Genomic DNA, 24,240 nt, shown 5'->3' on the forward strand with positions numbered 1-24,240 from the left:
GTTAAATTATCTTAAAGTGTCAATAAAAACTGAACAAGCAACCTTTGAAAAATTACTTATAGGTTGTTCCAGCGTAATGGTTCCCTCACAATAGCTAACAAAATGTCTCACAGTAGAGACAAACTTAGGATCAATGAGTCAATTTGCATAGAGTGTATATAAAAAGTCAACTCACCCTTGTTTATTTTATGTAACAAAATGAAAACCATGTTAAATCTTGTCAGATCTTCTTACACCTTTAAAGTGACATAGCAACCAACAAAATTTAAGTGAAAAACAACAACAAAAAAATTTTGGTGGGGGGGAGTAAAAGAAAAAAACTTACAGTTTTGCACACACTTTCATACTGGAGCATGTGACTGCTCAGAATTAACCGATCACATTGAAACTCATGTTCAAAAGTAATTATCATACACCTGCCATCCAGGAAGTGATTCTGATTAACCCCAAATAAAAGTAAGCTGTTTCTGACTGTCACCAGTTTAAGATGTTCGAGACATCATCTAAAAATCATCTTGGTTTTATCCGAAAATGATCAGAGAGGTTTGTTAAGAGATCTACAGCAATATTAAAGGAGCTGCAGGAACATCTGGCAAGTACTGGTCACTCCTTGCATATGACAATGATCTCTCGTATTGTTCCTGGGCTATGGTGTAGGGTGGAAATAACATCCAGGCTCATCTAAATCTTGCCAAAACCTACATACAAACACCCCAAACCATGTGGCACCATACCCACAGTGAAGCATGGTGGTGTCAGCATCATGCAATAGGACTGCTTCTCTTGAGCTGAAACTTGGGCTCTAGTCAAGATAGAGGAAATCATGAATAGCTCCAAATTCCAAACTATTTTGGCAAAAAAAAAAATCCTTGCTGTCCTCTGTTAGACAGCTGAAGATGAAGAAAAATTCCACCTTCCTTTATGATAATGACCTAAAGTGCAAATGCAAGTCAACAAAAGAATGGCTTCAGAAGAAGATCATTGTTTTGGAATGGCCCAGTCAGAGCCATCTATTGAGAGTCCCTTGCAATTTGATAGATCTGGAGCATTTGTGCACGGATGAGTGGAATACAATCACCAAATAAAAATGTGCCAAGCTAGTATAACTCTTACCCAAAAAGACTGATTGCTGTATTACAATTAAAAGGTGCTATAATAAAGTATTAGTTAAGGGGTGTGAACACTTTCTATAACCAGGTTCTTTTGTAAGGTTCTTTTTTTTCCTTGAAAAATGTTTCTATTTGTTTTTCACTTGAATTTTGCTGGTTGCTATATCACATTTAAGGCAGAAAAAGCTATTTTAACAGGGGTGTGTACACTTTCTATATCCACTATTGGTCTCTAAGTGTGTAATTACTAATTGCAGCTTATCTATTGTGTGCTGCTTGCCTCTGCCCCATTCATAAATGCAAAGTGGCCACCATAGGAGCATCACTGGGCAGATATTATTAGTATGGTGGATCATTCTTAGCACCCAGTGTCACCCAGTACCAACACCAACAGTGTTGCAGAAACTGACACTGTTATAGGACGTTGTTGGTTATAGGATGATTAACACACTGTACATGAACAAATACATGCTTTAGTTTCTAACTCTACATCTGTAATGTAGACTAATAATATAGGAGTGTCTAATAAAGTGCTCCTGGACCTGACACATTCATAAAGACACCTTACACACACTATTATGTCAGCGTCACTGCTGAGAACGAGCCACCAAATAACATCTGGTCAGTGGAGGACCATTGATGGATGGAGTGGAGGAGGGCTGACAAATTGTCCGGAGCAACAGGTGAGATACAGTCGGTAATTGTACTCTTACAAAGTGGAACCCAAATTGTAGGTTTGTTTGGTAAAATGGCCGAAAAATGTAGGTATTAGCTAGGTGTATCAAATTAACAGGTCAAATTCACACAGTGGGAAAATGGACAAAGGAATCTTCTGAAGCGATTTCAATTCATAACGACATGGACAGAGCATTGTTAAAAGTTCAACTTTGCTTGAGAGTTGTTTTCTCATTAATGTTAGCTATAACTCGGTTGTTCTTTGTTTAGCTGTAACTTTATTTATTTTTGTTATATGGAAATGGTTCTCTACATAGTATAGCCACGTTGGGGGGGGGGAGGGGAGAGAAAGCAATAAAGGACAACAGGACATACTGTTATAGGAAAATAATCAACGATTAATCAGCAATCCAACTCGAAGCTGAGTAACAGTTACCAGCTTGAAGTTGATTCTTTTTAAATATTAGCACATACCAAAGTGTTTTATTCCTCTTATAGGATTATGATCCACAGCAATGTGCATGAACTAACGCTGTTCATTGTATTACTGAATGATAGTTCATACTTTTAACCATTTATAACACATGCCGAAGTGTCCTTGGGCAAGACACTGAACCCCAAGTTGCTCCCGATGGCAAGCTGGTGTATGAGTGTGTGTGTGAATGGGTGAATGAGACTCAGTGTAAAGCGCTTTGGATAAAAAGCACTATATAAGTGCAGACCATTTACCATTTGCCATTTACCATTTAATGTTGTGGAACATCTTAGAGACAAGTTCAATCCTGTTCTCACTTAAGTTAAAGCAGCTACAAACATTCTCTCACCAGTTTCTCTTTTTTTTTTCAAATCTCTTGAAGTTAACATGACAAAAATTCAGCTTGTCGTGTTATTGAAAAAATGAAAAATAAAAAATGCCACTGAAAGTGCGCTTTCCGTTACAGAAATACTGACAGTTAGAAAGCACTGACACTGGAGGCTTAAATAAACGTCTCCTTACAGAAAGCCTCCGATTAAATTTTTCAAGCATCCACCATACAAGTTCATGTGAATGGGCTGTTACTATAGAAAAGATAACGTATTAGAATAAGTGCATTTATATAAACTTTCAATTTGCCTTACAGCCGAAAGCAAGTCAGAGCTGCTGTGACAAAAATTAATCGCGACGTCAACACACCACATGACCACAAGGAACAGCAATGCTGATAGTCTAGACAAAACAGTTGAATCTATAAAAGATTCCCCCGTTTATCCCTATGGGAGAATCCTTAAAGTTTTAAAATATTAAATATGGTTTTGAAACATTTAAATAAGGTATTGTTATTGAAGTATCTAACTATAGTGCTACATATAAGGTATTGATTTATGTGTTAGCCTTACGTGTATGTGTATTAAATTAGATTTCCACAGGTATTAATGTAAGCATTTAATAATAATTTGGATTAAATGGTCAGCTCCACCTGCTGTGTAAAAGGAACAGCTCATTTTGCTGGGGGAGATTAGCTCAGCGTGTGTTCTGTTCAATAGTTACCCAGCCATGTGGTTTAAAAGAGTAAACAGAGGGTTTCCCTTTCAGAGAGAGAAGCAAAGAACCCTCAATTATCCAAATAAACCTTGAAGGACCTTTTTAAAAAATAAAGAAAAGAAAAGAAAAAAAGAAAAGAAAAGAATAATAATAATAATAATGAGTATAGACGCAAAAACAATGTAAGAGCTTGAGAAACAGTGAAATATGCTTTAAGGGAAATAATTCAGTATGTAGAAACGTTCTTAACAACAGGACTTCATTTAATACAACAGAATGTTACAGATGTATGTTTAATAAAGACATATCTGTAAAATATCTTAATTTAATTTATTTATAGATGACATTTCTAATAATGTGCAAAACATGACATTTAAAAAATGGGCGGGGGGGTTGGAGAATTCTTCAGTTAAAAAATAAGAGCATTCTGTCAATGTGTCATTTGTTTCATGAGAAGAGTAACCATGTCACAGCTTACACAGTGCATTGAAGTTTCTGTAAATATATATATATATATATATATATATATATATATATATACTATAATAAACATTAGATTTTAGTAAATAAATCAGGAGATCTGAAATGCTGTGATCTGAATTCAGCCCTTTCAGATACTTGGATTATAGTCTATACTGCAGACAAGCAACAGGCTCCCTCTTGTGGACACAATTTGTCACTACATTATACACCTTTAAGAAAAAATGGCGTCCCTCTGAGGGAACCCTTAAAAGGTTTTGATGTAGAGCCATACAACAGCGCGTTTCCCCATCAAAGAGGGTTCTAGAAGCTTCCTTTAGCTATCTCTAAAAACCTTCAAGAATTTTTTTTCTAAGAGTATACAGTATAAAGGAAAATACAAGGGTGAGTAAAATGAAAACCTTAAACGTTTATTGAATCGAATTTTTTTGAAGAGAAATCCAGACACGTTAAGCCCTAGAACACTCGCCATCCATCCATCTATCCATCCATCCATTTTCCTTACTGCTTATCCTACACAGGATCGTGGGGGATAGCCTGGAACCTATCCCAGAGAACCCGGGGCACAAGGCGGGGGACACCCTGGACAGGGTGCTAACCCATCGCAGGGCACACTCACACTCGCACACACTATGGACAAATTGGAAATGCCAATCAGCCTACAGAGCATGTCTTTGGACTTGGAGAGGAAACCGGAGTACCCTAAGGAAACCACCAAAGCCCAAGGAGAACATGCAAACAGGGCGGAGGCGGGATTCGAACCCCAACCCAGGAGATTACATTCTACCCACTAATTCACGTGCCCCACGGAACGCTTGCACTGAACGAAATGGAGATTATACAAAAAAATGACACTTTTCTGGCACCTATTTGTAATAAACAAAGCTGGTTATTTTTTATTAAGGTTTTCATTTTACTCGCAATATGTAAACAGGACATGGTAAACATTAAGGTAAGGTCCAAAAATCTGAGTACAAAACCAAGAACTGTTTTTATTTTGTACGTTTAGTCTGAATTAATTAAATATAAAAACAATAAATCATTGTTTACTGAAAGCAGTAATGACAACAATGCATAATACAAGGACAAAATTGTAATTTTTTAAGAAGTCATACTGACATATTAAAACTTCGTATTATGAACATTGTTTTGGCCCAACTAAAAATTTTTTTAATAACTGATAAAATAAAAACAGTTCTTGGCACACTCTTAGGAAAAAGGAAATGATTAAATATCGAACCTTTTTTTTTTTTTTTATAACTGTAGTAGATTCAGAATAATTGCAGAGATCTTATACTACAGTATTATGACACGGTTATATTGCGAAGATCGATTATATGAAAACGTCACTATATTTTTCATACAGATATGGATAAAATAACTGCTGGCCTGTCAGCTGATGTTTTGTGCTCATGAAAATGGTTCAGATGTGAGCGTACTGTCACCTCAGCTTAAAACATTGGTTATTGAATTACGTTTGCATACAGGACATTCTGCAATGCAACTGTCTTTAAATACAGGAATTCGGGTACTAAAGAATCGATGAAGAATTAATGTAAAAATACAGTCCATGTTAGAATGATGAGTCTGTAACAGTATACTTTTTAGTCTTATACCTCCCTGTTACGTCTGGGAATGACTATCTTGCGGTAGGTCCGTCTCTCTGAGATGTTACGCCTCACTTTCACCACGGGCGGAGTCGCCACTTCCAGTTCGAGAGACGGACTGGAATGAGATCTCTTCATCCCTCCATCTATGTCACTGTCCTCCTTTTCTTCGGTGTCGGCTCCTTTCCAGAGCTCCTGGTCGAAAAGGGCGAGGTCTGTCCCGCCGACCGTCTCGGATGACTTTCTGAGTGTCTGCCACAGATCCAGAATGTGAACATAAGCCTCGTAACGGGATCGCTGTGACGAGAGAAAGGTGAAAGAAAGACAGTCAGAGATAGTGTCTAGAGTTTACACAGAACTGTGCTAAAAAACAAAAAACATCCAGCGAGCAGCAGTTCTGCATGCGGATTCGCATTCTCGATGAGAGAGCTTAGAGGAGAATGGCCAGACTGGTTCGAGCTGACTGGAAGGCAGTAACCCAATCACTCTTTACAACCGTAGTGAGCAGAAAAGCATCTCAGAACACACAACACATCAAATCTTGAGGCTACAGCAGCAGAAGGCCATGTTGGGTTCCGCTCAAGCTCACCGAAACTGATCTATTTCCGATATATACTCAACTGTCCGGTTTTACTGAGCCTAAAGTTTTTACACCATTCTTACTCAAATCTATTTATAATGAGATGGGATGAATGAAAAAAAAAACTGATCAGCTGGTTTAGTTCATCAATTCAATTTTATTCATTAGAATGCTCACAATGTAGGGAAATGAGAGTACATTGCAAATCTGTGACCTCGAATCATTACCTCGTGGCCACGTTAAACTACCAACTAAACTGCATGATCTAATCTTGTTTCAGCTGAAATTATGGGCTTGTGTGCACACATTCTCCCACATGTATACAAACCTCATGCTGCAGGTACTCCTCCTTCTGTCTGTGCTCCTCCAATTCTCTGGCTTTTGTCCTGCGGCTCTCTTGTGCCCCCTGCTGTAACGCGCTCAGGTCCTCCTGAAATGACTGCAGCATGGCGGCGTGTGACTGCAGCTGCTTCTCCTGTTCACACACACACACACACACACGAGGTTTTGTGTTGCACATAGACAGGCTTCGTGACACTATACAATTTCCTCTTCTCAGTTTTCACTTCTTCTGTATGAAGAATGGATGAAGGCCTTAAATCAATAAAGAGTCACGATATTTCATATTATTCCTATCCAGAAGTGGAAGTGAAAAGTACTAAATCATTAATACAATTATATACATATATATCATATATATCATATGTGTGTGTATATATATATATATATATATATATATATATATATATATATATATATATACACACATATATACACATACACACACACACGTACATATATATATACACACATATGTGTGTGTGTATAGTAATACACATCATATAATTTTAGGGGATTTGAGTACTTATAATGCAATTGAATATAAATGAAAAATAATTGACTTGAACTCGTACTCAAATACATTTCCAGAAAAATACAAAAATGATTTACTCATTACAAAAGCACATATCCGAAGCTCATGCCTCAGTATTCTGGTGCCAGTTACCAGTTCGGGTATTTACATTTCCACCACAACAATGCTGAATTCTGATTGGTCAGAAGATTCATAAACAGTCAGGACTGTTTATAGCTGTTATAACATAAATTATAACAAAAGTTATCGATTAAACTTTATATTTCAATTAAAAAGTACAATGTGTCATTTTGTAGTAAATAAAATTGTTATTAAAATTGTTGGCCAATTGCTCCGTCTGTACAGGATTTCAGGGAGTTTTTTGTGATTGTTGCGGCCAAAAACGCTTGATTTTGCTGCAACTTTTTTTCCCCAAAATTTGCGCTGGAACATTCAGAGTTTTCTGTGCTTTTTTTGCAGAAAACGACTTGAATTAGCGAAATTACAATTGCACGAGATTGTTTTGCACGGTCTTTAACAGTGACGTTTGTTGGTAAATGAGACCTGTTAGCTGTACTCATATTTGACACACACTCACGGTCAAACATGAGTACATCAGACTGGTTGCTGTAACGTAACCCCCCCTGTCCCCCAATGATCAGAACTGGTTTATCACATAATGAGTGGCACTGGCATGACTTGAAACTCAAAACAACCCAACAGTAGTACTAGAAAACAGGACAGGATTGACGAGGCAGAACATTTATAACATGACTCTGTTTTTACCCAAGTCGCGAGTCATGACGTGACGAAAATGAGGTCAAATCGTGGTTTGTTCTCACTTTACTGCAGCTGTGCTGAATCAGAATGCTCTAAGCAGCTTCATCTATTAATATTGTACTATATGAAACTATCTCTGACCCATTTCATTAACACTTTCGGTTTAAAATAAACTTTTCTGTCCTAGCGTTATATTGCTGCTATCACACTGATGCCACACTGACACATGTACAAAACTACACTACAATTAGGACAATAGTAGCTCAGACGTTAAGGCATTGGGCTACTGCCTGGAAGGTCACTGTTGAGCCTTTAAGCAAGACTCTTAACCTTCAACTGTATCCTAACTCAACCACAACTAGAATAAAAGCATCAGCCAAATGAGCTAAATGTAAACATAGTGTCTAAAATGCTTCAAATGCAAGCAAGATGTTGCTCACATTCTAACATGAGGAAAAGAAGCAAAGTCAGGAACAATAGGTCTCTCCAGTTTTTTGAGAAGAAGCTGGTAGCTGGTGTGAGCTCACTGCTGAGTAAGGAATAAAACACAATCGGCCATGCTGTTAACATGTAGCATCACCCTGAGGTTGATTCTTTTCAAATAACAGCATATCCTGAAGTGTTTTATTCTCTTTATTTTACCGAGGCAGTTTGTTAATGCTAAAAATCTTTAATTTATTAATGAACAGCATGTTATAGCAGCTATAAACTGTCATTCCCTTACCGGTCTCTCGGTCTCTCTCTCTCTCTCTCTCTCTCACTCTCACTCTCACTCTCACTCTTAAAAAAAAAAATGCAACTTGTCATTTCTTGTTGCCAAGAAACTGGAAAATGTAAAGTCCTCTGCTCTAAAGACTCCTTCTATAAATGCTAAATAAACGTTTCCTTACAGAAAACTAACCACATCAAAAATTATTTGCTTGTTCTTTTTAAATAACCCGTTGGTTTTTTTTCTTTTATCGATTTATTATACAGCATCCACAATACAAGTCCCTGAGAATTCACTTTTACTATACAAACGATAATGTACTAGAACGAACGCAATTATATAAAGCTGTGCTTTGAATTAAAGCCAGCACTACAGAAAATTACCCAAGATCTTCTGACTGGTCAGACCGGTAAGTTCAACAGCTCAAAACTGGATGAGGAAAATGGCAGCAAAATATTCAGAACTCTCTCAAATAAAAACATCAATACTGTTCTTTTCTTTAGTAGTTATCAGTGACTTCAGCAAAGGTGGTCTCTATTACAGTATGAAATATGAAATATGAAGTATGAATCATGATAATAACTTATAAAAAGGCAGAAGACTTTAGAAATTTGCCTACCAGAGTGAGTGCAGACTGTGTTGCAGGTAAGATGGGCCTGTGGAACTTCCTCTGAGAGCCAACAGCAGCAGGAAACGGAGGAGATGAGTACAGAGCGGACACCAGGTTGATTCGGCCAATCCACGAGTTCATTTGCTCTGTAGATCTAGAAGACGAGAGAACGTGATGCAAAACAGTGGGCAAAAAAGATAGCGATGTAGACAATAGTTTTTAAGCCAATGTTCTTACTGTGCTTCAAACAGGAAGACCCTCCAATCTGCGGTCTGCAGGCGGAATACGTGAGGCCGCTTGGTATAGTCCTGTGCTCTCTCTGCTAGAGCGTGATGGACACTGAGCACTTCCTCAGAGCTTTGCCAGTCCTTCCTGTATTCATCCTAAAAGAGAGTCAGAAAGAGATAGTCATTAAAACTGTCCATATATTTTAAACAATGACATTTTAAAGCAAAAAAAATAATCTTTTGACAAGCTAGCCAGCTAACAGTGACGAGTGATGCACATTTTCCTCCTCAAAACATAGAACGCTGTAATTAATGTTATAGATTTAACAAGAGGTGCTACTTTGTTTATTGATCATTCTGTGAGCAGCCATGTTGATTTAATGTCACTTGCTGAACTCAGGCTTGAGGAGACCATCCCGAGTTCCTGCGTAGGAAGTCCAATTCGAGGGGAGGTTTTATTTGGTTTTTACTAGTTGGAGGTTGGAAAGTACGAGTTACGACCTTTAATCGAAAGCTCCGACTACATACACTATGGCGACATGTGAATGATTGGAAGACAGACTGATTGATTGAACACATGGAAGAGGGAGAACTGCTTATTCTTTTCAATATTTACATGAGAAAATGAAAAGAGAAAATGAGAGTTTACCAAGCTAGTGAAATCATTGCAATACCTGTTCTTAATTGGCTTGGGCATGCAACATTTCATGACAAATCACAGGTCGGGTTGCATAGCGTGCTTGTCTGTAGAGTTTGCCCAACTGCCACAGCAAGCTCTTCAATTAATAATTCATGAAAGCCAGCCAAAGGACGTCACTGCATGAAGTATGCTCCATACCGCACTATGGCATGTCACAGGAGCAGTATTCTCAAGGGTACATATTTTTACCTTTGTTATGCATGTTTCATCTGGGAGACTGATTTACGTTTATCTTTAAAACTCCTTAAAGTATATAATTAAACCTTAGGGCCACTTTTATACCTTACAGGTACAAGACATTCAGTTTCCCAAGTGAAACATACAGAGAGTGTGTACAGGTTCCCAAATACTTCCAAAGAAGTCCTTTAATTTCAAGGTTTCTGGTTGTAATAATGCGACAGGTCCAGAGAAGTTTTTAAAAGAATTACAGAAAACCTGAGCCCAGAACCCTGAAATCTATCCGATAGAGAAAGAGATGATATTCTCTGCATGATGTTTACACGGCAGTGGTGAGGGAGGAAACCAGAGAACCCAGAGGAAACCCACATAAACACACAGGATCGAACCATTTTTATGCATGCTTTTGTATATTAAAGCTCCACAGAGCTTCCTAGAACATGTAGCAAGAACCATTGCCTTAAAGTATATGATTTCAAGTATATGAAATCATAATCATTAATCAATTTAGTGTTGCACAAAAGAACCCTACTTACCTTCTGTAAATAGAGCACCATGCCTTTAAGCACTGCATAAAACGTCTTCCAACTCCTCTTTCCCCATGGAGCTGCCACACAGAGAAAAAACATTCACATTACAACATTAAAAACACCACACAAGTCATCATAAAGCTACAAGGAAACACATCTCGATCACTTACTGCGCTTGCCGTCTATGTCCGCATGCGCTTTCCGCTTCAGGAAGCCTTTCTGGAACACCGTGGCCTTCTTATCATGAGCAAGATCCTGGAAGGGATTACTCTTCGAGCGAAGAGACGCATCCTGATCTGAATTCTGCTCCAAGGTTATAGAGGGCAACAATTCCTTATCCTCTCTTGATGAAAAGATAAACAAAAACAGAGGATTAGACTGAGGAAATATAAACTCAAGGCAAGAAATGATGAAAACAGTAATCAAAGGTGGACTCACATTGCCCAGTCAATCTGGCGATTCTTGATTGAGTTATAAAGTGTCTGGAAGACATTTTTGAAGAATTAATCAGTGGAGAAAAAGATATAAGAATTCCTTTTCTTCTTTTTTTTTTTTTAAATGTGTGGATTAAAGATTTAAAAACTTTCAAAAATGTCAGCGATTGCAAATTAATGACCCATAGAAGAGATCAAAGACTGCTTTAAAAAAAAGTCCACAATTTAATTTTTTTTTTTAAGGTTGAGTGCAGAAGTTTGTGCCCCCCATGGTTTCTCTATGAATATAGAAATTATGTGTATGGGAATTCTACAAGAAAAATCAACCAATTTAATCATTTCAAATGAAACAAAAGCAAAAAATGCCAAAAGCTTTTCCATTCTGGTCCCCAGACAAGGTTTGAGGAAGAAGGATATGCAAGGAAGAATGTATGTGGGGCTAGTCAATGTGATGTAAACACTAATTTGGCTATTTTTGTTAATTGTTGTAATGAAAACAAACACACAAAATGTCATCATGTTAAAAATTTTTTGCTCTCAAAAACTTTTTCCTCAACTCTATGTACACTAGAGGTGTAAAAATGAGTTGCAGTACTCCTCTCACCTTCAGTAGTTCTTTACTGAAATTCTCTCCTTCGTTCATCCCATCCAGGTTAGACACAAAGTCAGTCACGGACATGGCCTTCCCAACATTCTGACCAGAAGTAGGACATTTTATTGACTTACACCGAACTAGGAAGTGATATGTACACAACAGAAACAGCAATATTTTTAAACCCATAATCTGATTCTGGATGGAACGTACCTGTCCGTGCAGGTCCGTGTTGAGCAACATCAAAGCACATGTGAGTGTGAGTACAGCTCCAGCTGAGGAGAATGTCTCAGGGTTGCACTGCTGGTAACGTCCGGCGAAATGATCGAGCACTCGCTCCCTCTCCTGAGTCTCACCGATCAGAACCACTTCGTTCAGAAAAGACCTAGAAAATGAATAAAAACCGATAAGGTTACTACAAGTTAGCATTTTAGAATGAATTAAGTACTATACTCCTGACGTTCCTGGAACATCTCACCGAAGAGCTTCATCCAAGCTTTGGTCAGTGAAGTCGAAGAACTTAAGGTACTCTTCTCCAACAGCACGACTGAACGCATTGCTAATATAAAAAAAAAAAGCATATCAGGGTTTTTTTTTTTTTTTTCAATGAGATGTACAGTCGAGTGTATAAGTTTATATACCCTTAGGACAAAATGAAGACACAATTAATAAGAGTATTGGGTTTTCACAGATGTTCCTTCATTATAGAAGTAACAAAAATGCTCAAAATTGCTCTATACTGTATTAGCAGTATAGTAACATCAGTTCAAAAGTTGTCATCTCCTTCTCCATATGAATGGATTATGAATGGAGTATACATGTATGTCCATTTTGCCTTTATAACTGCCACCAAACTCCAAGCTTTTAGATCCTTTTGCCCGCTGTAGCCTACCCATTAACACATCCTTCCTGACATTTCTATTATAATTTTGCAAAATGTTGTGTGTTTTTAAACCCATTTGGGAAAATTTTCCAATACCCAGCTATCAAGCAGGGAGGGTGAAGGTTAGGACTTTTCAGTTACACCACTCAAGAGCTCTACACTACCTTCTTCAGTTTAGGTCTAGAGACTGAAGGAGTCATGGCAAAACATCTTTACATTTTTTGGGTATATTTATATCAAGTTTGTTTTTTGCTTTGGAGTCATCTTGTTGTAGGATTACCTTTAGGATTTCCTAACTTTTTGGAATTCTAATTTGTAGATAAATTATGAAATAGACGTAATTTTCTTCTTGACATTTCATAAACTATGGGGGATGCAAACTTTTGAACCGTACTTTTACTACGAAAAGTATGGTTCTTAACAATAACTCACTTTTTGTCCAGATGATGGACCACATCTGTACGCTGAACATTGTCAAGCCTGTAAAGTCTCTCTGCAAGTTTACAAGCTTCCTCTCGGTCCACAACTTCTACATTTCCGTTCTTGTAGGGAATCGCAGGTTCTGCAGATTCCTCGTGTTGTTCCTCTGCCACACGTTCGTGCTCGGATGATACATCTTCAGTTTGTCTTACACTGTCTTTGTCATGGATCTGATGTTGTTCAGAGTTGGTGTGGTTTTCCTGCTCGGTTTGTTGGAGCTCGTCTGGTTGATTGGTTCCTTTACTGTCCTTTGATTCTGAGAGCTGTGATGTTTCTATTTCAGTGGACCTATCTGACTGCTCCCCGAGTTCCGTCTCATTGGGACTTTCTGTTTGACTTGCTTCTACATCAACTGCACTTTTTGTCTGACTTGCCTGGTCTGACATTTCTGAGTCATTAGAACTTGATTGCTTTGACACTTCTGAAGGTTCGTCACCAATTAAAAGTTCTTGATTGGACTCTTCTGAGTTTTCCAACTCGTCTGAACATTCTGACTGTTGTATTAATTGTTCTTTGTGTCCATGAAGTTCCACTTCCACTGTACTTTCGATCTGCTCTTCACGGGTTGGTTCCTCTTGCTTGACTTCCAGTACAGATTCTTGCATCACCACAAATGTTTCTGCAGTTTCTAACTCCAGTGTCTCATCATTAGCAATTATAGTCAACTCAACATTTTCAGATTCTTTAGTCTCTACTGCGTCGCAGATAATATCAGGGGGAACTCCTTGTTGGGGTGGATCTGACTCTTGGTTTAGACCAGGTTCCTCAACTTGTTTTGAATCCAGTTCTAGGAGTGGGTCATTTGTTTCTGACTGTGGTGTAGTACTGCAGTCCTCCTCACAAGCTGTCACTATAATTACACTGATACCATCCTTAGAAATGGGCTCCACAACCTCTTTTGTTTCTCCCACATCTCCAAGTCCTTGCTCTAGTTCAGTCAAAAGCACAATGTCCCCTGTTTTTACAGATTCCTCCTCAAGAACTTCTAAAGCCTGAGGAACCGGCTGGATCTCTGGGTTCTCTATGCAGAGATGGCCTTCTATCTCACTGTTTTCCACTAATCCACCATGATCACTCACTTCTGATGTCTGTGAGGTCTCTGAAAAGAGATTAGAGTACAGGAACTTAAGAGAATTGATATGTACAGACGGATTTATTTTAACAATTCGTGAATCAGTTCTATGCAATGAAATGTGTTGTAGCATGGTAATGACTCCTTACATAAAATAATCGTCACCTGGGCTCATAAAACCAATTCGACTCAAATTTTTTGTCATTGCTATAACCTTTGTAATGACATAAAAAATATTCCAGAGTAAGGGCAATGTATTTACAAATGGCATAACATTTGCATAATGTTTAGTACTGCTGGTTAGCTAAACCACGTTATTTTATTAAATAGTTTTCTGCAGTTAATTTCATGTTTCATTTATCAAGTTATAATATCTCCCAATATATAAATGAGGGAGTTAAAGAAAAGGCAACAGTTAAATTTTTTAACTAGGAGTTAAATGTTAGTACTTGTTTATAATAATAATAATAATAATGTTAGAACATGTTAAAATTCTGCAGGCTAACTAGCATACCTAGTTAAATTCTTAAATTCATTGTGTATTTATTCCATTTTAATTTCTTCCAAACGCCTAAATGGGAGAGTTTAAAGAAAAGGCAGAAATTATATTCCTGACTGGACAGATTTAAAAATATTATAAATTCTTCTAGTTAGCTAGCTAACATGGTGTTAGCTGCTAGTTCATAATTGACTTATTTCAAAGCTCTTTGTAAACAATTTGGCACAAATTAGAACTCTCAAACACACAACACATACGGATAAAAAACTATTTTCTGCATTAGCGTTCCATTAGCTATTTAAGTAAGACTACTTATAATGGAAAAATCAAGCATTCTCCATGTGTTTATTCAAAATAAGCATCTTTCAAACCTTGAATGTCAAGCATTATTTAAATATATATACAAAACTATACTTTTTTTTAGATATAAACTCAGAGAAATTAAAACAGAGAACCTCTGTTAAAAGGTTAAATGCTGTGTGTGGAACTGTGGTGAACTCCTCCTTCTGAATAGAAAGCTAAATGGAAATTTATAGTGGGTGCATTTATGCCTCCAGGTAGACATAAATAAAACAGGAAACGGCATTGTGTGTCACACAGTATCATGTTATAAAAGGCCAGCATTCACTACAGATGGACACTTATTTTTTCCTCATGATTGCTATTGAAAATGTACGTAATGTCATCAATAGATATAAAAAAAAATTGACAGTGATGTATGATGTATTTAATAAATAAGATGCATGTTACCTGTAAATGGTGGCTGGTCGTCTTCGTTTGATGGTGTCACACAAACATTCACTTCTGTGTGTGCATCATATAACTATGAGGGGAAATAACATGAAATGTTAGCTAAAGCATACTTAAATAATATACATTCTATACATTCAAATACAAGAAGACAATATAAAATGATCATAAACACAACAGAGACTATGTCATTGCCAAACGTATACCCAAAGTATTTACAATGAGCAATTTGCAGTTGAGTGCAAAAGTTTGTATGACAGAGAAACATAATCTACAGCCATAACAGTGTGGCTCGGTAGTATGTGGAAATATGTACAGTACAAAATAATCTATTCCGTAAATGTTGGGACAGTATAGAAAATGCAAATAAAAACAAAATGGAGTGATTTGTAAATGTACTTTGACTTGTATTTAAACAAAATACATATAAAAGACAAGGTATTTGATGTTTTACCTAATCAACTGTATAGTTTTTTGAAGATAACCGTTTATTTTGAAATTGATGCATGCAACACGTTCCAAAAAAAGTTGGGGCGGGGCAATGTAGGACTGATAGCGATGTGACAAGTTGAAAAAAGAAGGTGAAACAGGTGAGGAAATCCTCTAATCATAGTATATAAGGAGCTTCCAAAAAAGGCCTAGCTCTTCAAGAGCAAGGATGGGTTGAGGCTCGCCAATCTGAAAATAGATGAGTCAGTGAATAATCCAACATTTTGAGAACAACGTTCCCCAGAGACAAATCGGTAGGAATTTGGGCATTTCACCTTCTACAGTGCACAATATAATTAAAAGATTCATGAGTCTGTAATGGATATCCTGACATGGGCTCGGGAATACTTTGGTAAAGCTTTGTCTATCAACACCATTCGCCGCTGCATCCACATATGCATGTTATGGCTTTACTATGCAGAGCAGAAGACATACATCAACACTGTCCAGAAGCACCATCCACTTCTCTGGTCTCAGTCTCATCTGACATGGACAGTAGCACAGTGGAACCGTGTTTTGTGGTCAGACGAGTCAACGTTTCAAATAGTTTTTGGACAAAACAGCCGTCGTATTCTCCGGGCCAAAGAGGAAAAGGACCATCCAAGCTGTTATCAGCATCAGGTCCAAAAGAAAGCGTCTGTTAGGGTATGGGGGTGTGTCAGCACCCATGGCATGGGTAACATGGACATCTGTGAGGGCAGCATTAATGCAGAAAGATATGTACACATTTTGGAGCAACATATGCTGCCATCCAGAGCAGAACAACACCGAACCACATTCTACCCGGATTACAAGCGTATGGTTGCTGCATGATGCGTAAGCAGAGAGTGCGGGTGCTAACATGGCCTGCCTGCAGTCCTGACCTGTCTCCCATTGAGAATGTGTTGCACATTATGAAGCGCAAAATAAGGCAATGAAGGCCCCGTACAGTTGTGCAGCTGAAGAAATGCATAATGGATGAATGGGGGGAAATTCTGCTTGCTAAACTTAACCAACCAGTGTCTTCCCTCAGCGCCAAAACACTTATTAAGTGTTATTAAAAGAAAAGGTGATGTTACGCAGTGGTAAACAGTCGACCGCCCCATCTTTTTTGGAGTGTGTTGCAGTCATCAGATTTGAAATGAGTGTATATTTTCAAAAATAAATTACATTCACAAAGCAAAGCATCAAATAATGTGTTAATAACGTGTTTTCGATATAGTACAGGGTGAACTGAATTTTCCAATGACTCTTTTTGTTTGTTTTTTTGCATTTTCCATACTGTCCCAACTTTTTCAGAATTGGCGTGGTAAAATCAGCTCCAAAGTTTGCATAAATCATTTATTTATCCTCTGAACAGCCTTTGGATCCTTGCATTTGTAATATTCAAACCTTCTATGGCCTAATCTCCGGCATGTTCATCTAAAAATATCTTTTATAACTCTTGGCATATCTTTGTCCATTCTTCTGGACATACCTTTGCCTTCAATAAAAAAAGATCTGAGTTTTATTTCTACAAAAAATATGAATATATTTTATCTTATAGTATTAATACAAAAGATGTCCTGCAACAAGAAAACAATACAAAATATAAGAAAAATAGAACATTATGTTGAAAAGACGTTTTCCTATTAACCTCTTGCTTTTCAGACCTGATTAGAAAAATGCCAAACCCGCAGGACATGCAACTTTTGCACTCAACTGTAGGCAGTAAGTAGAAGATATGGAAACAATTTCGCCTCTCATCACACCACCTCAGCCTCACTCATATTGAGAAGTGCTGTTCTACATGCCAAACCACACAACCCTTCCTGTTTGACTAGTACAAGAGACAGTATGGAGTCAAGAAAGGCCATTGCTTGAAATATGAATGGGGCGGAGTGTTAACGCTCAAAATGGCATCTTTATTACAAGTCCTTCTCTTACATAGCCAAAAAAAGCAACCTGCCTGGTTAGTTAAAAAATAAATAAGTAAATAATTGACAAGTAAAAAGACGGGTCTCTGCGTCGTCTTTGTGACTGCCCTGACTGGTTTTTGACATGTTATGAAAGTTCTCATAAGAGACACATTATTCTTTAGCTTTTGCTTCATGCTCTAAAAACAGCAGCCAAACTTAACTAACCTGTTGATGCAATAAGATGAAGATAATACAGAGAAAATAAGGCTTGTGGTCGATTAGCTACATGGCTGTATCTGTGTAAACAGATCAGATACATTCCATAGCATAGTCTATTTAAAAGCAGCACTCTGCCTGAGATGTTACTAATATGTCTTTTGCTTCATCTTAGAACCAAATCAAGATCAAGTGAAGTGAAGTGAATTGTACTGGAAATAATCTAACAGCCAGCTAAATTTCGCTGGAGATAGCTACCTACAAGGCTTCATGTTAGACATATAGTGCACTACATAAAGTGCAAAAGCCATTATTTAGAGCATGCTTGTAGGGACTAGGAAGCCATTTGGCATCAAGCTTCAGCTCTTGTCTGGTCTGGCAATCAGTTAGGTATAATCAGAAATGTGCATAACCCGAAAAGATGTTTGTGTGATGTTATGATACCACTAAATGTGAATTATTTACAAAAAAAATTGTCAGATTTTAATAGGGATTAAAATACGTGTTTAAAATATCGATCTGTTGCAGGTTTATGGGTCTCGCCCCACTCAAGTAAACAGAGGCCTGGTCTTGTATGACTGGAAATGACTACACAGGAAGCATTTCCAAGATGGCTGCCATGTGGACAGACTTTGCTACAAGAACACTGCTAATACATACCTGGCAAGAGTCGGCTTCTGTACTTATAGCTGGTTCTTGCTGCAAGTTATCATCTGTCTGTTCAGGCTCCTCGTCCAGTACCAGATCAATAATTTCCTCCTGGTTTAACAAATGCATGTCTGAGGATGGAGGAGTAACTACCCAGTCCATATTCAATCCATAACTCAAGTTAATCTCACTTGAGCCAGAGTCTTGGGATGGAGCATCTGAAGGAGTCTGTGGCATATCCCACTGTACTGAAGCACAGCTGAAATGCATGCTGGGAACCCTAACAGGGAACATTGTAATGGAAACCCCATGTTCTAAGGGTTCAGGACCGTCTTTCACCAATGGTTCATGGGTTCTGCCTCTGTGGTTTTCTTCCAGGCATAGGTTATTCTCTTGCTCCACCCTCTCTATGTACAGCTTGGCTTCCAAATATGGCTCTTCTGCCACAAAATCATCCGGTTCTGAATAGGCAGGCTGTGCAGAAAGAATGAGATCGCTCTCCATGGCTTCTTAGGCAACTGATTCTATGTGATGACTGTGAGTCGTGTGTCCATCTGTAGGCTACACAAACATTTAGTGGTGATTACTGGTAAATGAGACACTAAAAAGCTCTTAAGTATAGACATTGATATTATTACTGCGGAGATGAATTAATACAGGAACTATAGCAGTCCTTCATTTATAGCAGAGCCTCATTTATCAATCTCTAAGCAAAGTAGTGTTTAAATGTTTTCATAGGACAAACTGCACTACAAATTCCCAATTCCAGATATACAAACATTTCCATAACTATGATTTTTGTGCAGCTGATTTACATTTAGCCATGCCCACAAAACTCCATAAAAAGCAAATCTCACAGAGAGCTGAAAACAACAAAATGATGACTAAACGGTGAAAGCGCAGTGTGTGGCAAAAATCTTCCAGTACTGCAGCTCAGCCACTGTAGTGAGTCAGTTACCACAGATAAACTTTAACGCCTCCTCATTATAGGGGGCACCATTACTTTGTTCTTATTGAATAGTCTTATTTGTCCAAATTTATAGATTGCTTTCTCCCTTTCGTATATAAAATTGAACAAACTCAGACCATAGATACAGTTTCAAGCTGATTAAACGAGGTCTCCTTATATACAACTTTACACAAAGTCTTCATATTATATGAACGGGTTTTCTGAAATACCTGGATTTCAACGGATATCAAATTCCTTGTGCAAATGCTCCTGTGAAAAATGTACTGATAAATCCAATGGTATCCAGCTTGATAAATGAGGTCCACTGTCTGTACCAAATTCTTAACACACAGACATGACACTTTAAAGGGCAAAACCAACCTAACCCATGTGATTTGAATACCAAAATACCAACAGTGAAGTGGGACTACAGGAATGTAGAAAAACGTGCAGGCCAACAGAAGCACATCTTTTAACCGGCAGGTATCTTTGAACGTGCTGTTCTAAAATGATTAAATACTGAAGATCATATCACTTGTTTGCACACATAGCTTAAAACATAAGGCCAAAGTAAATACAATGGTAATTACAACAACAAACAGTATCATAAGTCCATAATATAATAATATATAGATAAATGTACATACATACGGACGTAAAAGTCTGATTAGTATGAAATTGAAGTCTGACTTGAAGTCTTATATTTGACTGTGATGCTGATAATGATCAATCGCTCCATCAGTCTAATCTAGTTAGGAATACCAAATCAAGATATTAATGAAGAAGATATTTTAATTTACCTTTTGACCATTTGTCTCCTCAACATGACATACATCTCATATCCAACACATTTCACGCCTAATGACTACTGCATTCACCACTGAATACACCCTATAACTGTGTATACTGTAACATAGCCATCATTGAAATAAACCATAACAACAACAACAAAAAAAACTTGTCTCAGACTCACCTTTTAAATATCTTGTTATTAACTTCAGTTAATGGCCATAACACAGCACCGTTATCTCAGAGATGTGCAAGGCGGATGTGCGTTGCAATGACTTTCTGTGCAGGCGTCACAGAGGCATAGTTCCACTTCCTGGCTGCAAATAAAAAACCACTACAGCAAGAGAATGAAAGAAGAAAAAAAAAAGGGGGTGGCAGATGAAGGTGAAAAATGGTGTTGGATTGAGTATGTGTGTATGAGTAGATTGTCAGAATCTTCTTCTCTCTATTGAAAATTCTCAAAAATCACTTCTAAGTTCAGTATTATTGGCTAGTTAACAATAAAACATTATTTATGGCACTCCTATAAACACATTTTGCAACAAGTCTTCATGCTCAGCTTACCTCATCTAACCCACATCCGGGTCCATCCCCACTTTATTTCCTGCTGGTGCTCACCTCAACTCTTCCTGTAGAGTGCACACAATTATGAGTTACAACGATCGGCCAACATCTCAGCCAGACAAGCGAGTTGGCGCGACTACGCATTTTTAGACCAGTCATTGATCTCGTCCTGACACATTACAATGCTCTTTGTGTGATTTCAAAACACGTCCTGTCAGGGGCCAGTCTCATAGCAGGCACTAATGTAGCATGTGCATTAGCAGAACGGGATAGTCAGGTTTAATCCTGTAGACATCTCTGATGACCTAACCTCATGTCTAGGAGCCTAAGAAGAAAGTTTTTTTGTTGTTAATTTTACATGTGTATTTTTAAAATGGTATTTTGAAGCAGTAATGAGTCATCATATTATGAGGAACTGAAAGTAAGGGAAAGACTAAAAGCTTGTAGCGCAAAACAAATGCATGTTGCGCAAAACAAATGCAGCTAACTTAAAGGTTTATTTTAAGATTCCCGTGCAATTGTAGCAGCAAGGACTTGAAAACAGAATGACACATAGATAGTTATGATCTGATGCTTAAAATCAGTCTCAGTGTTGATACTGTCCTGAAACTCTGGACCGGTATTAAAACAAATTTAACAGACTCACATATTCGATTAAATCTAGTGACTATTGATGATTGGTTGTGATATTAGATGGGAGGCTAAAATCTAATATCAGTCGCTCAACAATTAAACTAATAGGGTTGAGCAATACATTATGAGGTCTCATCAGTGACAAAATATCAATAAATAATAAAGTCGGTAAGGTTCTACTGAGTTCATACCAAGTTTCCGCAGAATAACAAATGTGGGCTGAAAACGATCACTAATAAGCTGCATGAATCTATAGACTGGGCTAGACAAAAATCAGCCCCAGCCTTGCTTCTTCATATTATTCTGTGTATTTTTCTTATAAACATTGTTTCCACAAATTTGTCAACAACAATTAATCTCAGGTGGACGCCAAACCTTATGAAACCTTATAGTGATGTTTTTAGAAAGGGGCGGCTTAGCCTTAATTCTAACATATTCATACCTGTTACTGACATCTATATATATGCCGTCCATATGTGTGATGATGACAGACATGACAGATCTTACACATAAGAAATAGGACACTCAGACTGTCTTAAAGGCTACTGCCCTCAGGCCTCTTATGTTTCACATTACTGCAGAACAGAAGTTTGCAGAGAGACGGCTAATTTATTGGGAGGATGTCAATATGGCACAGTTCCCTGGTTCAATCCTGAGCTCAGGTTACTATTTGTGTAGAGATCCTGGTACTCCATTTTCCACTCTCCTCTCAAAAACAGGTGTAGGTTTATTGACTACACTAGCTGTGAATTGTATGTGTGTATGGTGCCCTGCAAGGGACCGGCATCCCATCCAGGGTGTATTCCTGCCTCATGTCTGTGTTCATGGGATAAACTTTAGCTTCACCACAACATTTAGCCAGGATAGAACAATTACTAAATAAATAAATAATAAATAAATAAATAAATAAATAAATAAATAAATAAATGTCAATATCAGATCAGAATAACCCCAAACTTAGTGTCGTGATATTGCTATTGCATTGAAAATTGTGGGAACGGTGCATGTTTTATTATCAAAATCATCCTAATGTGCAGTCAACATTTGAGAAATAATGAATCTTATAGCAGTATTGCAATTAGAGTAGTTTCCACTTACCTCAGTCAACATGTGAGCATAAACTACACAAACAAAAGCAGACCAAAGTGACAGGAGTGATGTCAAGATCATCTGAACAGTCACTATTTGCCACTTATCCTTGTTTTGAATGCTTCTCAGTCATGGTGCAAATTCATTCAGCAGGTCATTAAGCTGTATCCTGAGACTCCTTTCAGAACTCAAACACACTCACTCAGCTGTCCAACCACCATCTTATCTGGATCTTCATCAGAAGGGCGTTTTTAAGAACTACACAGGAGCTTGATAAGAGAAATATGAGAGCATAAGATACACTCAAAACATCAGAAGAATCAAAGAAAACACCTGGCTGCACACTACCGTATTCAACCACTTATTAGTGCCTGAACTGCATCCGAAACAACAATCAGAATAAGCCTACTATATGGCAATACTATTCATTACGGTAGTTTGCGGGTTGGGACACGCCCTCACGGGCGCACCTACAGTATTAAAGTCGCAAAGCAACATGCATACTGAAACCACGCCCACTCTGAATTTCTCCCAATTGCTGCCACTAGAGGGAGACACGTGACTGATTCACTGTTTATGGCGGCGCAGTTTCAACCTTTACAACCTTTTTGCATAGTAGACAACACAATTTAAGATTTATTAACATTTGGGAGGTAAATTAAACAGCCAAACAAACAGCCACTCACATCACATTTAATTAGGAAACAATATATCAAAAATGAAATGATGTTACCTTCAAGTGCTCCTCCGATTTTCTTGTTTTCTTGACTTTTGAAAATCTACATTACACTAACAACTGTTACACATGTAACCTTAAGTTTAGTTGGTGGCTCAATTTGTTAATTGGCATTTTAGGCAAATATTTACCATCGTATTTATTTATTGGAGCAATTTTGGTATTAGATTAAAATGTGTTTATGCTATTTATTTATAGTAGGATATAAAATATAAGCATATTTCACTGGACACTTGGTTGTCTTTCTTATTATTCCTAATCTACATTTATATATCTATATAAATATTGTTTGCCTCATTCAAAAAGAATAATAATAAATAATTGCCACCCTGTGACCACAGTTTTAGAACTATTATTATAATGCCCAGCTTATCAAATGTATTAAATATTATAAAACAAAACAAAAAAATCTAAACTATGTGATCAAGTGGTCAGTTACGCTTATATCTATAATACTGTTTTTTTTTCAATTCCATGACAACTGTGATAATAGAATCAGAATAATTTTATTCGCCATATAGATTTACATTCAATTCAATTCAATTTTATTTGTATAGTGCTTTTTACAACAGTCATTTGCAGTCATCTCAAAGCAGCTTTACAGAAATATATGAACACAGGCTACAGATTTTAAATATGTGAATTTATCCCATGCATTAGGAATTTTTCTTGGTGTTTGGTCACAACATGATACATTCAATATACACACCTCGAACAACACAACACAACACAATTACCATCCTAATATACAAATACAAACATTGCACATAATATAAAAATATGCAAATATCAGTAGTTTATAGTGTTTATCTCATTAATAAAAGAACATATAAAATCGTACCACCTTATACCCACTTTGATAATCATGGGTATAGAGAGAACGTACACATTATCCTGTGTTTACTGAATGTGTTCATTAGGTTGTATTTTTGTTTTGCCTAATGTATTAATTACATTGTATATTTTGTTTTGTTTTGCCTA

At 37.4% G+C, this 24,240-nt stretch overlaps 1 protein-coding gene across 1 annotated transcript; it reads right to left on the reverse strand.

Moving 5' to 3' along the window:
- Window positions 1-5,328: 5,328 nt before the first annotated feature.
- On the reverse strand, window positions 5,329-23,625 carry LOC128603730 (PH and SEC7 domain-containing protein 2). The gene is made up of 16 exons (XM_053618386.1): window positions 22,533-23,625; window positions 20,802-20,866; window positions 20,422-20,571; window positions 18,512-19,060; window positions 15,270-15,342; window positions 12,901-14,047; window positions 12,064-12,144; window positions 11,799-11,970; window positions 11,598-11,687; window positions 10,998-11,041; window positions 10,730-10,902; window positions 10,566-10,636; window positions 9,163-9,308; window positions 8,935-9,079; window positions 6,302-6,448; window positions 5,329-5,690 (listed from the first exon to the last, which is right to left on the reverse strand). Exons 4-16 carry the CDS (start codon window positions 19,001-19,003, stop codon window positions 5,397-5,399), a joined length of 3,075 nt encoding a protein of 1,024 aa, XP_053474361.1. The 5' UTR covers window positions 19,004-19,060; window positions 20,422-20,571; window positions 20,802-20,866; window positions 22,533-23,625; the 3' UTR covers window positions 5,329-5,396.
- Window positions 23,626-24,240: the final 615 nt, after the last annotated feature.

Source organism: Ictalurus furcatus, chromosome 28 (assembly GCF_023375685.1).
Source record: "Ictalurus furcatus strain D&B chromosome 28, Billie_1.0, whole genome shotgun sequence".
Taxonomy (NCBI): Eukaryota; Metazoa; Chordata; class Actinopteri; order Siluriformes; family Ictaluridae; genus Ictalurus; species Ictalurus furcatus.